Below are 17,178 nucleotides of genomic sequence, written 5' to 3'. Positions count from 1 at the left end.
ACAAGTTGGAATGTGGAACAATTTGTTTTGAAAATGAAATTATAAGATTATAACTTGAACTAAGGTACCAATTCATTCCTGCTTCTCAAGCATTTTTATATTTACCAAAGTTATTTTCAAATTAAAAGATATTTGAAACTTAAAGCCCCATTGTTTTATAATTAAGTTTTAGCTGATGTGCTAGAAAAAAATGAAATAGATATGTATTGGACATCACTTCCCTTAATAATCTTTCACATTTCTCTTTCCTTGCCTTAGATCTTCCACTCTGTATATGTGCCTTTCCACAATGATGACTCCTGGGCATGCACAGATGTTATGTATTTGATTAAAATGAGAAAAGTAACCCTCAGAGGTATCTGTACCACAAAAACACCAATAAATGCCAATTTTACATATGCTCAAAGAAACCCTAATTAGCTGGAAATAAACACCTAAATCTACAAGTTGTAAGCAACTATGATAGTAGCTCTATTTCAAAATGAGTAATGCTGGCTTATGATAGCTGTTCTGATATAAGAAGGTGAGGCCCCCCCTCATTTAACTTCTTGCTCTCATCTAGAGTGACCCTTTTGTGCCACCTTAACAGCAACGGGCGGTTGTCCAGTCTATGCCGCTGCACTGGCAGTGGCATGTCGCTTCATTTTGAATGTCCCAGGAGCCACAGGCCATCCCACAGGAACAGGCAGCGGCGGTTTTACCTACAGGAAAATGGAAAATGGAGATATAAAATGAGAAACTGCAGTATACAACCTACCTTGGAGTGTAGACTTATACAGAATGGAGGTAGAGAAGATTCAGTCTTTTATAAAGAAATATATTCATTCAGTTATTTGTAAGGAATACTCTACAGTCCAGCAGGGCTTCATTTAGTCTTACTTAGAAGCAGAATGCATCAAAATGTGTGAAATGCTGTAGCGCCAAAGGGTAGAAGTGTTTTACAGAAGAGATGTGCTGTTAGTAAAGAAGTCTTTCAACATTAGCACAAGGCATTATCTGATACTGACACTATATATTGTATTCCATGGGTAAGTCATTTGGGGGAAAATGTTCAAACTGTTTGCATTAGCCCTGGTGCCCATGTGTATCATTCTCAAAGGGAAAGTAGATGTGTACTTTTCCTTTGAAAATTGCCACTGGTACAAAATACAAGTAGCCACGGGCAGCAATTTTTTTGTGCAGGTAAAGACCTGCTGGGAAACTATGTGCCAGCATGCTGGATCAGTGGTCTACTACCACACAGAGGACATGGGATCAGTTTCTGGATCATTTCTTCTCATTCCGAGTCTGCCCCAGACTACAAGTACTGCATGTTCCCTGAAAATTTCCACAGCTCTTATCTACTTTATTTCACAGTGGCATACAGATATGCTGCCTATATATTTAATATTCACTTGAACATATATGTTATATAAGATCCGAGTCTGGATGGGGACAGTGTTAGAAAGAAAAAGGGCTGCAATGTGTTATATATGTAAGTGTTACTAGCTGACTAAGTTTAAAAATGTTATGCTGTGTATGGCTGCTTAAATAGCTTTGAATATTGGGGGTGGATGTTTCAGTCAGCCCTAGGAAACAGGGACAGTTGTGCTTTTTACTTCTGATTTTGGACTTTAAAATACGTAGAGCAGCTGGGAGCTGTGCTCTGCTACAGTTTTGTCTGCTGCACTGAGCTCTACAGGAGACCAGTCCATCCTGACACTAACCTTGGAAACTGTTGCCTACTGTTAAAAGTTTTTTCCATTATGTTCCACAGATCAATCCAGAGACTTGCAGGTTATGCCCATCTACCAGCAGGTAGAGAATGGGAGAACGCCAGAACTGAGATATGACATCCTTTTGTGGAACTGGGAAAGTTAGAATTAACATTTATGTCTTAAAAATGTTAGAAATTGTCTTAAGTGAGAAATGCTAGCTTAGCTACAGCAGAGAAGTTGCAGTTGGAGGGGTGTTTTGCTGGCGTGTGCTCACAGCCAGTGAATTCTTCTTTTCTGGAGTACATAGGTCAGTTGGTGCTGGACACTTCCTTCTCTCTACAGTTTGTGCTGCTCATGCTCCAGGCTAGTTATGTTGTGTTATGTTATTTATGTTACATGGGTCTTGTATTCCGTAAACACCAGATTTTGGTTCGTTGCAGATAACAGACTAAAAAAAACTGGAAACAACGTAATCCGGTTTAATTATTAAATGTTAAATATTTAGAAAATAGCAAAGTTTTAAAGCCTTATGAAATTCCAAATAATTAGCAAATACACGAATCTCAGATGATAGAGAATTCCATACTGATGCGATTTAATAATGAAGAGAAGAATTAAATTGTTTTCTTGTTAATGCGGCTCCTATCCTCTCAGTCTCCTCCTGCTCCCTCAGGACTTGTCTCTGGCTTACAGGCAAAGTGGCTGGCTTGGAGGTCAGCAGGACTAGGATGAGGTCTCTTTGCCCTCTGAACATGGCTGACATCCCTTTCTCAGAGGCATCATGCCATTCTCTTTCAGAAATTCTGGAAGAGGGTGAACTTCCCTCTGATGATCCTACTACAGCCAGGCTGTTTTGTAAGGAAGAGCTTCCTTTCCTAATCTGTAAGACCTTGGAGGTCCTTAATATACAGTCTCTGGAGCCCCTATGCTTGGAGGCTACATCCCATCCCATTATGTGTGGCATTAAGAAGCCTCCCAGGACCTTTCATAGTCAAGCAGCCACGAGGGCCCTGATTTCGACTCATTGGGATACCCCTGATTCTTGTCTGCGTGTGGCAAGGGCTATGTCCTACCTTTATCCTCTCCATGCTCAGGGTTTGATTCAGTAAGGATACCCAGGGTGGATTCCCTCATCACAGCAGTCACTAAGAACACCACTCTACCTGTAGAGGGGTGGTACTGCTCTTAAAAATGTTCAGGACCGCAAGCTGGAGTAATCTCTTAAGATGTCATCTAAGTAGTGGCTTTGTGCCTCCAGGCTACAGTGTGTGGTTCCTATGCGGCAAGGACCTGCCTCAGGTTCAAAAGGCCTCATCTGCTGAGGAATTGATACAAGTGCTGCCTTGCTTGGAGGCAGGCTTGGTCTATATGGCTTCTGTTATGATTTGCTGTGAGTCTCTGCTAAAGAGATGTCCTTCGCAGTGAATGTCAGATGTTTGCTCTGGCTCCATCAATAGGCAGTTGATGCTTCCTCAAAGGCTAGGTTAGTGAAGTTATCCTTCCATGGTATGCTCCTTTTTGGAGAGGACTTGGAGAAGATTGTGAGGGACTTGGAGGACTCTAAAAGGCAGTGCTCGCCTGAGGATAAACCACGGCTAGAAGGATGCTAGACTGCACAGACAGGGGTACAACCAGCAGAAGAAAGAAGGTATTGATGCCCCTGTACAAGTCATTGAAGAAGGAGCTACTGTACAGAATGTCTTATAGCTCAGTTCTGGCATATTCTCTATATCCGCCTGCTGGTAGATGGGCAAAACCCACAAGCTGTAAATAAAGTTACTGATTTCCTGTCTACCTTGGAGAGTATATTTCTAAGAGTGTCTTTATAGACTCAGAGAATATAGGTGAATCCTGTGTCCAGCTCAGAGAGTAGCCTCACCAGTCTACCCATGAGGAAGGGGTGACAATATGTAATATATTTAAACATCATGAATGGAATTTAAAATAAACCACAAAAAACACTGCTGGTGGCAATTGAATATTGGCCCGTATCTGTTTTATATCTCCCATTCAGACCAGCCATTACAGTGACAGTCCAAGGCTTAAATCCTGCTACTAACTACTACTACTTAAGAAGGACAGTCCCTGCTCAAAGGAGATTACAATCTAAAGGACAACAAGTGCAGTCAGCTTACAATCTAATGGACAACATGTGCAGACAGTCAAATTGGGGCAGTCTAGATTTCCTGGATAGAGGTGAAATGGTTAGATGCCGAAGATGACATTGAAGAGATAACAAGATAACATGATAACTGAGACTTCCTCTGTCCCCAGCATCTGTAAATGCTGCTTCTATAATGTTTCCAGCCATAGCTGGCTCAGAGAATAGAAACCAGGCCAGGGAATTCATCCTAGATTCTCTGCATGGCAGTTTATAGCACTTCTACTGATACATCATATAAGTCTTTCGAGCTTCCTTGGTTGAGGAGAGAATGTGTGTTCGGACTGTTATTCATCTCTGATATCCAAGGTCTTGGTCATAAAGGGACCGATATTGGGACTGTGGGAGGCAGCCTGCATAAGTGCCACAATTGGCGCTGACTCCGGATATTCAATGTCGGGCTGTTTCCATTTGCTGGCATTGAATGTCCATTTTTTTTGGGGGGGGGGGGGGGGTGCTGGCTCAAACCTATCTAGCTAAGTCAATATTCAGCATTGTCCAGTTAAGTTTATAGTAGTCAAAGATAGAACTGTTATTTAGGATGTCCAATTCAGCTGCTAAATTTAACCCACCAAGTGCTGAATATTTGCAGCTAGCCAGCTATATCATGTGATAAAGCCAGATAGCCGCTATGCGTTAATTGTGAATATTCAGTGGAGATAACTGGCTATCTCCTGCTGAATACACTTGAATTGTATCCTATTTTACAGACCTCCCGGTAATTGGAATGAAAGCCAAACTAATTTCATGGACTTCATTTCAAACACATGTGTAATCAACCCCAATGTACTAGTACTAGGAGGCATCAACCTACACTTAGAAGACCCAAACTCAATTAACGCACAGGAATGCAAGGAATTCCTCCGCTTATGGGATCTCAAATGGCCGCAAATGCAAGCAACCCACACCAAAGGGCACACACTTGATCCCATCTCACACAAACTTTCAACAGACCAGGACTTACTAATAACAGATATTAAATGGTCAGAAACACCCTGGACAGATCACTACAAACTAAACCTATCCCTACACTGGCAGAAGAAGGGATCACACCAGATAGAAGAATACACATTCTACAGCACAAGAGGTCAAGTAGACACGAAAACATTCTGGCAACTGATATACAACAATGAATGGACAGCACAAACAGACTCTATACACTTCCTCGTGGAATGGGATAAAAGATGCATATTAGATGAAATAGCACCCTTACGAACAAGAACCTCACGAAAGCATAACTCGATACCATGGTTCAACGATGAACTGAAAAAGCTAAAAACACAATCCAGGAAACTCGAAGGAGCATGGAGAAAAACAAAAAACGAACACACACTCAACACAGGGAAACAAACACAAAGATAATATAAATACGCAATAAGACAGACTAAAAGATCATACTATAAAACTAAAATAGGGACAGATTACAAAGACATGAAGAAATTATACCAACTCGTGGACAAACTCCTAGACACCAACTTGGTCACTACAACACATACAGACATCCCATCTGCAGACGAACTTGCCAAGTATTTTAATGAAAAAATTGTAAACCCACGCAACACGCTACCTCATGACAACACTGACATTGAAAACTTCCTTGATGAGCTGGACCCAACAACTGGAGAATACCCGGCAGACCGAACCTGGTTAAACGTCACCCAACTTACCGTCAATACAATTACACAAGTGATCAGCAGGTTCTCCAACACTCACTGCAAACTAGATACCTGCCCCAACTACCTAATGAAATCTGCCCCTGACCGCTTCATAGCAGACCTCACATCCCACCTAAATTATATGCTTCAGCAAGGTTTCTTCCCCAAGGAAAATGGCAACATCCTACTCACCCCGATACCAAAAGACTCCAAGAAAAAAACAAATGAAATCACTAACTACCGTCCAGTAGCGTCCATCCCACTGTTAGTCAAACTAATGGAAAGCATGGTAGCGAAACAACTCACTGACTATATAAACAAATTCTCAATATTACACGATTCACAGTCAGGTTTTCGCTCCCTCCACAGCACAGAAACAGCACCACTCACTCTTCTAGCCAAATTCAAGCAGGAAATAGCAATAGGCAAAAACATCCTCCTCCTCCAATTCGACATGTCTAGTGCATTCGACATGGAGGGGCATAATCGAACGAAAACGTCTATCTCCATGGGTGTTTATCTCCGAGAACGGGTCCGTGAAGGGGCGGACCGAACCGTATTTTCGCAAAAAAATAGACGTCCATGTTTTATTCGACAATGTGTGAGCTGGGCGTTTTTGTTTTTCAGCGATAATGGAAAATGAAAGCGCCCAGCTCAAAAACGAATAAATCCAAGGCATTTGTTCGTGGGAGGGGCCAGGATTCGTAGTGCACTGGTCCCCCTCACATGCCAGGACACCAACCGGGCACCCTAGGGGGCACTTTTACAAAAACACAAAAAAAAGGTAAAAGAGCTCCCAGGTGCATAGCACCCTTCCCTTGTGTGTTGAGCCCCCCAAATCCCCCTCAAAACCCACTGCCCACAAGTCTACACCATTACTATAGCCATAAGGGGTGAAGAGGGGCACCTACATGTGGGTACAGTGGGTTTGGGGGGGGTTGGACGACTAAGCATTAAGCAGCACAATTGTAACAGGTAGGGGGGGGATGGGCCTGGGTTCACCTGCCTGAAGTCCACTGCACCCCCTAACAACTGCTCCAGGGACCTGCATACTGCTGCCAGGGAGATGGGTATGACATTTGAGGGTGAAAATAAAAAGTTGTGAAATATCATTTTTTGTGGTGGGAGGGGGTTAGTGACCACTGGGGGAGTCAGGGGAGGTCATCCCCGATTCCTTCCGGTGGTCATCTGGTCATTTAGGGCACTTTTTGGGGCCTTATTCGTGAAAAAACAGGGTCCAGGAAAAGTGCCCTAAATTCTAGCTAAAAACGCATACTTTTGTTCCATTATCGGTGAAATGCGCCCATCTCTGTTCAGCCGATAACCACGCCCCAGTTCCGCCTTCGCCACACCTCTGACACGCCCCCATCAACTTTGTCCGCATCCGCGACGGAGTGCAGTTGAAAACGTCCAAAATCGGCTTTCGATTATACCGCTTTATTCGTTTTTGTGAGATAAACGTCTATCTCCCGATTTAGGTCGGAACTTGGGCGTTTTTCTCATTCGATTATAAGCAGGATGGTAAACTATAATATATTAATAAGGCTACTAGACAAGTTCGGGATCGGTGGAAACATACTTAACTGGATCAAGGGTTTCCTAACCACAAGAACATACCAAGTAAAATCAAACTAAAACATATCATCACTGTGGAAAGCAGACTGCGGAGTACCACAAGGATCACCGCTATCACTGATCCTCTTCAACCCCACTAGCCAAATCCTTATCCAACCAAGGTTTAAACCCTTTCATCTATGCAGACGATGTCACAATATACATTCCTTACAAATCTAACATGACATAAATCACCAACAAAATCAAGCTCAGCTTGAACATCATGGACTCTTGGGCTAATGCATTTCAACTAAAACTCAACAAGAAAAAAACACACTGTCTCATCCTCTCATCCCAACACAGCGCAGACAACCCCACAATCATCAACATCCCAGACTACATCCTCCCTATCTCAGATAGCCTGAAAATCCTCGGCGTTACAATGGACCACAACTTAACACTAGAGAGTCAAGTGACATCCATGACAAAGAAAATGTTACACTCAATGTGGAAGCTCAAACGTGTGAAGCAATTCTTCCCGAGGGAAATATTTCGCAACCTGGTACTAAGCCAAAACTTCAGACCGTTCAAAACACAGCAGCTAGGCTAGGCTTATCTTCGGAAAAACGCGATTTGAAAGCGCAAAACTCCTCTGCGAAAAACTACATTGGCTCCCAATCAAAGAACGCATTGCTTTCAAAATCTGAATCCTGGTTCACAAAATCATCTACGGTAAAGCCCTGGGATACATGACAGACTTGATCGTCCTACCAACTAGAAACACATCCGAATCAACACGAATATACCTAAATCTGCACTACCCAAGCTGCATAGAACTCAAATACAAATCAACCTACGCATCCAGTTTTTCCTACATAAGCACACAACTATGGAACGCATTACCAAAAACCTTGAAATCTACGTACGACCACCTAAACTTCCTGAAAACACTAAAAACTAACCTGTTTAGAAAGATGGCCGCACGCATTTAGGAGTGTAGCAGACCTCGTTTCCTTTTTCAAACAATGCCGAAAAGAAGGGGCAAGGCAACAGCACGGGCTTCCCCAACGCTTGCCTCCTTACCTGTCGGTCCTTTGGATCGTTTTATGAGGATGCCAGGGCAAGGAAGAATGATCTGGAGCAGTTCCATAGGAGACGCCGGCACAATGGAGGATTTTTTGGCGTCTCCAGGACTTGATGTAACTCTGAGCCCCCATGCAAGAGCTGTGCCCCCGCAGCCAATGCGGACGAGCTCTCCCTCCGAGGAAGCGAACAATCAGACGCTGGAAAACGGATCTGATTTGATTTCACGTGAAGCCCTTGGTCAACGCTCTGAAAGGGAGTTAGGGGGACGTTTGATACCCCCAGAAGGAAGCAGTCCGATGTTATTTGGTGTGGGTCATGACGGCACAGGTAATGGAAAGAAAACAGAATTTTTGAATATTTCTACTGGGATTCTAGAGAAACCATCAGAGGTAATTCTAGATTCATTATGGGACCTGGTCGCTCAACTGGTTCAATATCAACTACAACAAAGAAATGTATTATCTCAAAAAGTTAATGCGATTGAAAACGTTATGGAGAAAAATGAAACTGAAATTAAATCTTGTTCTGAAAGGATTGGCACGATAGAAGAAAAAATAAATAATATGGGGAATACTCAAATTGTTATGTTGAAAGATATCTCAAACCTTAGGAACAAAATGGAAATTTATGAAAATCACATGAGAAGATGTAACTTAAGACATAAATTTTCCGAGAGTTAAAATGATAAGTCCATTAGAGATGTTAAAACGATACCTTAAAGAGGTTTTGGAGATACCTGAGGCAAATATACCACCTTTTACTCAGGTTTACCATGTGCCTCAAAAACAACAAGAACCATTAATGCAACAACAAACATCTTTGGATCTTATAAATCTTTTGGAAATATCAGATACTGATCAAGCCACCGTGGCAACTTTGGTAGCCATGGTGGCCCTGTTGCCAGACAAACAATGGTTGTTTAAAATGTTCTTCAAACATAAAGATAAACTGTTCTTGGGATTAAAGATATTATTGTTTCCAGATGTCTCGAAGGACACACAAAAGAAACACAAACAATTTTTTATATTGAAACCGGAAGTGTTGCGACTAGGTGGCACATTTTAACTTTGATTCCCTTGTAAATGCATATTATGTTATAACACACAAAAGTATGTTTTCGTGGATCCATCTCACTTAACAACATTTGTTGCCTCTAAAAGAGCTGAAGGAGCAAATTAATATTAACCTTGCTTATTTCTCCTAGATGGTAAATTACTTCAAAAGAAAAGTATTTTTCTATTTTCCTTTAATCCTCCTATATTACGGATGTCTCCCCTAGATAATGTGGACTTGAGTGTTGAGGAATGTGAATGCATATTTTCCTTTGTTAATTTGTAAAGCAACGCTTTCTGATCAAGTGTATTTCTTGAGTAATTGTATATGCATAAAAATTAAAAACAAAAAAAAAACCTAATCTGTTTAAAAAGGCATACCCTACCAATCCAACATAAATGCCTGACCTCTGCAACACAACCAAACTAAAGAACATAATGGACATAACACAAATCTTCCGTTATACGATGCCCTAATGTGGCTGTGCCATATGAACTCTATCTTACACAACATCACATTGTATTTGTTCACACCGGAGTCGGTAAACGCCTCTCCAGTACGATGTAAGCCACATTGAGCCTACAAATAGGTGGGAAAATGCAGGATACAAATGTAACAAATATAAATAAATAAATAAATAAACACTATTTAACTGGCCAAGAGCCGTTCCTAGCTGGTTAAATAGCACTGAATATGGGGGGGGGGGGGGGGGGGGGAGATAGCCTCTTTTAAGGTTCCCTCTACAGGCGAATATTTTCTGCCTGAGCGCTCCCTGAGGGAAAGTCTTCCTTAAGTATGCATCTTTAAATAGTTATTAGTTTTACAAAATAATTATCTCTTCCAAACAACTTAGTTGCTACTGTCTTAACTGATTTTACTTTTGCCAAACAAATAAATACAGAGAGAAAAGAGGGGTAGAGAAATTCCTCACCTGTAGGACAAGTTGCATATGCCCCATTAGCTTTGACAGAAGAACATGATAGTTTGCATTCACATTCTGAAATACAGAAGAAAACATGCCAGAGTGATAATGAGTGCTAGTCCTATACATTTTGACATACCCACTGAAACAGGGGTACAACAGTTCTCTAGACTTAAATCATGTAAAATATAATACATTACTATAGCTAAGGAAACTATCAATAGAATGGAAGAAGGGTCATTGATGGCAGCTTTGAGTGGTACTCAGTTGTCAACATTTTTTCCTCAAACTGCATCAGAATTAGAAGAATGATCAAACAAGTCCCTATGCCAAACATGAAAATTCTGTCACATACAAAATTTTTAAGAAGAAGGTTAGAGCTGACCCAAGGGAGATGCAGAGCTTGGGGCCTAACAACCACAAGTCTTTCCTCAATGAAGGGGTCTTTTAAAAAGATGCGATAGCATTTTTAGTGTGTGCTAATGATTAGCACACGCTAACAGGCTTATTTTCGAAAAAGAAGGATGCCCATCTTTCAACACATATCGGAAGATGGGCATCATTCTCACAGGGTCGCCCAAATCGGCATAATCGAAAGCCGATTTAGGTGTCCTCAGCTGCTTTCCATCGCAGGGATGACCAAAGTTCATGGGGGCATGTCAGAAGCATAGCAAAGGCTGGACTGGGGCGTGCTTAACATATGGGCCTCCTCGGCGATAATGGAAAAAAGAAGGGCATCCCCGACGAACACTTGGGCGACTTTACTTGGTCGACTTTACTTGGTCCTTTTTTTTTATGACCAAGCCACAAAAATGTGCCCTAGATGACCAGATGACCACCGGAGGGAATCGAGGATGACCTCCCCTTACTCCCCTAGTGGCCACTAACCCCCTCCCACCCTGAAAAAAATTTTTTTTTAATATTTTTCCAGCCTCTATGCTAGCCTCAAATATCATACCCAGCTCCATGACAGCAGTATGCAGGTCCCTGGAGCAGTTTTAGTGGGTACTGCAGTGCACTTCAGGCAGGCGGGCCCAGGCCCATCCCCTCCCTACCTGCTACACTTGTGGAGGAAACAGCGAGTCCTCCAAAACCCACCAGAAACCCACTGTACCCACATCTAGGTGCCCCCTTCATCCATAAGGGCTATGGTAGTGGTGTACAGTTCTGGGGAGTGGGTTTTTTTTTTTTGGGGGGGGGGTTGGGGGGTTCAGCACACAAGGTAAGGGAGCTATGTACCTGGGAGCAACTTCTGAAGTCCACTGCAGCGCCCCCTAGGGTGCCCAGTTGGTGTCCTGGCATGTGAGGGGGACCAGTGCACTATGAATGCTGGCTCCTCCCATGACCAAATGGCTTGGATTTGGTCGTTTCTGAGATGGGTGTTCTCAGTTTCCATTATCGCCGAAAACCGGGGACGACCATCTCTAAGGTCAACCTAAATGTTGAGATTTGGGCGTCCCCGACTGTATTATCGAAACAAAAGATGGACGCCCATCTTGTTTCAATAATACAGGTTTCCCCGCCCCTTCTCAGGGACGTCCTGCGAGGACGTCCTCAGGAAAACTTGGGCGCCCCGTTCGATTGTGCCACTCCACATGCTAGAGACGCCCATAGGAATATATAGGCATCTCTAGTATTGAGCACATGCTCATTTTTAGCGCAGACTAAAAACACTAGCACTCCTTAGTAAAAAGACCTCTCGATCACATGTTTGAAGAGCAGGGTAGGATACTGTAGCCAGAACAAGACATGAAACAGGACAAAAGACAACAACAAAAGTTATTTTTGGTTAACACAATGTAGGGAAAGCAAGTAGCACAACTGTTTAAAATTCCAGAGACAGATGTGGGGAGGCAGAGGACTACACTGGGAAGGGGGTCTACTAGGAAAAGAACAGAGGCAATAAGGCTTGGTTGAATCATTGAATTACTGAAAGGCCTGAGAAAAAGGCCAGATTTTGAGTGAGCCTTTGAACTTAGCATAATAAGGATCTAAATGAAGGGCAGGAGGTAAAGAATTTCATAAGGATGGAGGCACAGAGATAAAGGTCATATTTCAGGAGGGGTCTAGCCATAGGCGTAGTTTGACTGTTTCATTTGGGGGGGCAAAGAATGGGCGGAGCATATTAGCATATCATTTGCATATATACATATACAAATGAATATGCTAATATGGAGGAAGGAAATGAAATTTACAGGCAAAATATCACAGATGCACATTTCAAAAAGCTGACACATTTCAATTAATAAATTATGAATAAAATACTTTTATTTACCTTTGTTGTCTGATCATTTAGTTTTTCTATTCGCTTTGATCCCAGTGTCTTCTGTTTTATGCAGTGTCTTCTTTCTAGTAGGCTTCCCTCTGCTCCCCACCCTCCCAGTCCCATCCATCTCTTGCTCCTTCCCTCTGCTCCCCACCCCTCCCAGTCCCATCCATCTTCTGTTCCTTCCCTCTGCTCACCATCCCTCTGTCCCATCCATCTTCTGCTCCTTCCCTCTGCTGTGCCTCACCTCTCCCAATCCCATCCTGGTCCATCCCTCTGCTCCCCAGCCCTCGCAGTCCCATCCATCTCTTGCTCCTTCCCTCTGCTCCCCACCCCTCCCAGTCCCATCCATCTTCTGTTCCTTCCCTCTGCTCACCATCCCTCCGTCCCATCCATCTTCTGCTCCTTCCCTCTGCTGTGCCTGACCTCTCCCAATCCCATCCATCTCCTGGTCCATCCCTCTGCTCCCCACCCCTCGCAGTCCCATCCATCTCTTGCTCCTTTCCTCTGCTCCCACCCCTCCCAGTCCCATCCATCTTCTGTTCCTTCCCTCTGCTCACCATCCCTCCGTCCCATCCATCTTCTGCTCCTTCCCTCTGCTGTGCCTGACCTCTCCCAATCCCATCCATCTCCTGGTCCATCCCTCTGCTCCCCACCCCTCGCAGTCCCATCCATCTCTTGCTCCTTCCCTCTGCTCACCTCCTCTCCCAGTCCCATCCATCTCCTGCTCCTTCCCTCTGCTTCCCACCCCACCCAGACCCATCCATCTCCTGCTCCTTCCCTCTGCTTCCCACCCCTCCCAGTCCCATCCATCTTCCCTCTGCTCCCCCCCCCCCCGCGAGGTCCAAGATGGTGACTTCCGTTTACCCCCTCTCTTCCTCCCTCCCTCCCTCCCTCCGGTGCAGGCAACAATCTTCAGCTTTTTCAGCGTTCCTGGCAGCGGTAGCGATGTACACGCTGCCTTCGGTCTGCCCCGGAAGCCTTCTCTTCAAGTTCCTGTTCCCACCTATGCGGGAACAGAAACTTGAAGAGAAGGCTTCGGGGCAGAGCCAAAGGCAGCGTGTACAACGCTACCGCTGCCAGGAACGCTGGAAAAGACTGCTGCCTGCGCCGGAGGGAGGGAGGAAGAGAGAGGGGCATAGGCGGTCGGTGGCCCAACTGTTTGGGGAGGCTAAAGGGGGCGGGGTTAGGGGTGGAGCCAGGGGCGGAGCTTATAGCCACAATTAACACAGAAAAAAAATAAGTAAAAATAAAATAGTCACAATACCTTTTGTTAAATTTAGATATTAGATATGTATCATATGTCAAAGAATAAGTGGTTGCTCAAAGCATATACTAACCACAATCGCTCAACTGCAAAACACTATGCACATATTTGTGCAAAAACATACTCAAACCTTACTGTACCATAACACTAGGCAGACCCTAATACACCAATATACTACCCATATAGAAAATGCAGACCGTCAACAATATGAAACAAGGGATCATAATATCACAATTCTCATGTAGAGCCACAAAACACCCTTTTAGGGTGGATAGTGTTCACAATGAGCTCCTTTTATTAACAACTATATATAGATCCTTCAAGAGGTAGTGTGTCATGATTTAGGCTCTAAAACCCTTTCCGATGTTTTGGTGCCACCTCAGTAATGCCAATACACAATCTCTCCACTGCAAAACACTATACACAAACTTGTGCAAAAACACACTCATAACCTTAGCAAACCATAACAGCACTAATTCCAAGGACAGGATGAGCTACAACCTTATGCGTGGAAAAGCCAGCACTGTAATTACACCGGGCTCTAAAACACCAGTACACAACCTATTGAAACAAAAAAAAAAAGGGCTGTAAATACTACACACTAGTAGAATACTGCACCTTGATTACACATGAAAAACACATGACACAACAGATATGAAGGCAAAACTGGAAAGTTACCTCAAGAAGTCAGACTCAGCATGCAGCAATACTAGAAAAATTGAAACTTACATGCAAAATATCACAGATGCACATTGCCAAAAGCTGACATATTCCAGTTAATAAATTCTGAATAAAATACTTTTTTCTACCTTTGTTGTCTGATCATTTAGTTTTTCTATTCTTTGGTCCCAGTGTCTTCTTCCATTTGATATTTTTTCTCTCAACATGTCCACCATCCTCCTGTGTCCTTATGCGTCCTGTCTACCATCTGTAGCCCTGTCCTTATCCTTTCTCCAGTTCAGCATCTGCCCTCAAAGTGTTCCAATCCAGCCCTTAAATTCAGCAATTTCCCCTCCATCCAATCCAGCATGTCTCCCCTCCATCCATGTGCATGAACTTCCTCTGTCTTTCCTTCCCTCCATCCATGTCCGGCATTTCTCCTCTCTCCCTTCTACTCCATCCGTGTGCATCTCCTTCTTCCCTCCCCTCCATCCATCCATGTCTTTCTCTTCTACCCTTCCATCCAGTGTCATCCCTCTTTCTCTCTCCATCCTTCTACCCATTACCCTCTCCCAGTCCTTCCGTCTATTGTCTCCCTCTCCTTCCATCCATTGTCTCCCTCTATCTCCCTTCCTTCTAAACACTTCTCTCTCTCGACCCTTTTCCATTCAGCATGTCCTCTCTATCCCCATCCTTCCAGTGTCTTTCCTCTTTCCCTCCCTACCCTTACGTCCAGTGTCTTCCCTCTTTCTGCCCCCTCCTTCCAGCATTTTCCCTCTTTCTCCCTCCTTTCATTCAGCATTTCTCCGTCTGACAGCTAGGGTCTGCCCCAGTTTCTCCCCAGCAGCTTCTCTCTCTCTCTCCCCATCTTTCCACTAATCTCTCTCTCTCTCCTCTTCCATCCAGCATCTTCTCTCTGGCTCTCCCGTGCTCTCTTCCATGTCCCCTCTTTCGCTCCCCATCTCTCTCTGGCTCTCCCCTGCTCTCTTTCCATGTCCCCTCTTTCTCTCCCCATCTCTCTCTGGCTGTCCCCTTCTCTCTTCCATGTCCCCACTTTCTCTCCCCATCTCTCTCTGGCTCTCCCCTGCTCTCTTCCATGTCCCCTCTTTCTCTCCCCATCTCTCTCTGGCTCTCCCCTGCTCTCTTCCATGTCCCCTCTTTCTCTCCCCATCTCTCTCTGGCATAGGCGTAGTTTGACTGTTTCATTTGGGGGGGCAAAGGAAGGGGCGGGGCATATTAGCATATTCATTTGCATATATGTATATGCAAATTATGCTAATATGGAGGAAGGAAGGGAGCAAGAGCTGGCTTTTTTGGGAATAACCAGTGTTCGTTTGCCAATGGATAGCCACTGAATCAGAGAGGCAGCGGGTTTGGCGACAGGCAGTGGTGTGCTGGCAAATGTTTAACAACAGGCTCTCCCCCCAGTCCCCCTCTGCGCCCCCCCCCCCAAATTGCAGAGCTGGCTATAGCCGGGGAGAGAGCCTGGGGGGGGGGGGTATAAATAAGTAAATATAAACTTTTAATGTTGAGCACCTGATTCTCAAAGTGAACATATTGTAAACACTATAATGAAAATAAAATGATTTTTTTCTACCTTTGTTGTCTGGTGACTGTTTTTCTGATCATGCTGGTGCAGTATCTGATTCTGCTGCTATCTGTCCTCTTAACTCCGTTTCCAGAGCTTCCTTTCCATTTATTTCTTTCTTCCTTTCTTCTTCATTTCTGGTCCTCAGCTTCTGCCTATTTTCTTCATCCATGTGCAGTTTTTCTCCTCTCTTCCTTTTCCCTCATCTCATCTCCTTCCTCACTCTTTCCTCCCCTCCATCCATGTCCAGCATTTCTTTTCTCTCCCCTGCCCTCCATCCACCCAGTCCAACAGTGACCCTCCTCTCCCCTGCCCCCATACCCAGTGGCCCTCTTTTCCCCTGCCCTCCATCCACTCAGTCTAGTAGTGACCCTCCTCTCCCCTGCCCCCATACCCAGTGGCCCTCCTTTCCCCTGCCCTCCATCCACTTAGTCCAGTAGTGACCCTCCTCTCCCCTGCCCAGTGGCCCTCCTTTCCCCTGCCCTCCATCCACCCAGTCCAGCAGTGACCCTCCTCTCCCCTGCCCCCATACCCAGTGGCCCTCTTTTCCCCTGCCCTCCATCCACTCAGTCTAGTAGTGACCCTCCTCTCCCCTGCCCCCATGCCCAGTGGCCCTCCTTTCCCCTGCCCTCCATCCACTCAGTCCAGCAGTGACCCTCCTCTCCCCTGCCCCCATGCCCAGTGGCCCTCCTTTCCCCTGCCCTCCATCCACTTAGTCCAGCAGTGACCCTCCTCCCCTCCCTTCATTCCGCCCTCTCCCCGTTCCTTCCCCCCCCCCCCCCCCCCCGAGCCAGTTCTCCTCCCTCCCTCCGGATCCGTCCCTCACCAACGATCTTCGAATTTTTCACCTGCCCGGCCCGCTAGCGCTGACTCTCCACTGCCGGTTCACGCTTCAAAATGGCCGCCGAGACTTCTCGCGAGGCCGCCTCTGAAAGTCTCGGTGGCCATTTTGAAAGCGCGAACCAGCAGGGGAGAGAGCGCTAGCGCCTAGCGGGCAGGCAAAGGATTCGAAGGATACGGATACGGAGGGAGGGAGGAGAGCCGGCTCACGGGGGAGGAGAAGGAACGGGGAGAGGGTGGGGTGAAGGGAGAGCTGCCTGTTGCCGGCCCTGCGTTTGGGGGGGCATTGCCCCCCCTCGCCCCCCCCAGTCTACGCCCATGCTCTCTGGCTGTCCCCTTCTCTCTTCCATGTCCCCTCTTTCTCTCCCCATCTCTCTCTGGCTCTCCCCTGCTCTCTTCCATGTCCCCTCTTTCTCTCCTCATCTCTCT

At 45.1% G+C, this 17,178-nt stretch overlaps 1 protein-coding gene across 1 annotated transcript in view; it reads right to left on the bottom strand.

The window, feature by feature from the left end:
- Positions 1-271: 271 nt before the first annotated feature.
- Positions 272-17,178, bottom strand: part of LOC115478851 (resistin-like beta) — a 39,550-nt gene continuing 22,643 nt past the window's right edge. Inside the window, exons 4-5 of the mRNA XM_030216483.1 lie at positions 10,138-10,203; positions 272-701 (exon numbers count right to left, since the gene is read on the bottom strand). Coding sequence (XP_030072343.1) covers positions 583-701; positions 10,138-10,203 — 185 coding nt within the window. The 3' untranslated portion in view covers positions 272-582. The remainder of the gene's footprint in view (positions 702-10,137; positions 10,204-17,178) is intronic.

The sequence above is a fragment of the Microcaecilia unicolor genome, chromosome 10 (genome assembly GCF_901765095.1).
Source record: "Microcaecilia unicolor chromosome 10, aMicUni1.1, whole genome shotgun sequence".
Classification (NCBI taxonomy): domain Eukaryota; kingdom Metazoa; phylum Chordata; class Amphibia; order Gymnophiona; family Siphonopidae; genus Microcaecilia; species Microcaecilia unicolor.
The sequence above is the reverse complement of the archived record's forward strand: the minus strand, read 5'-3'. Positions and strand labels throughout refer to the sequence as shown.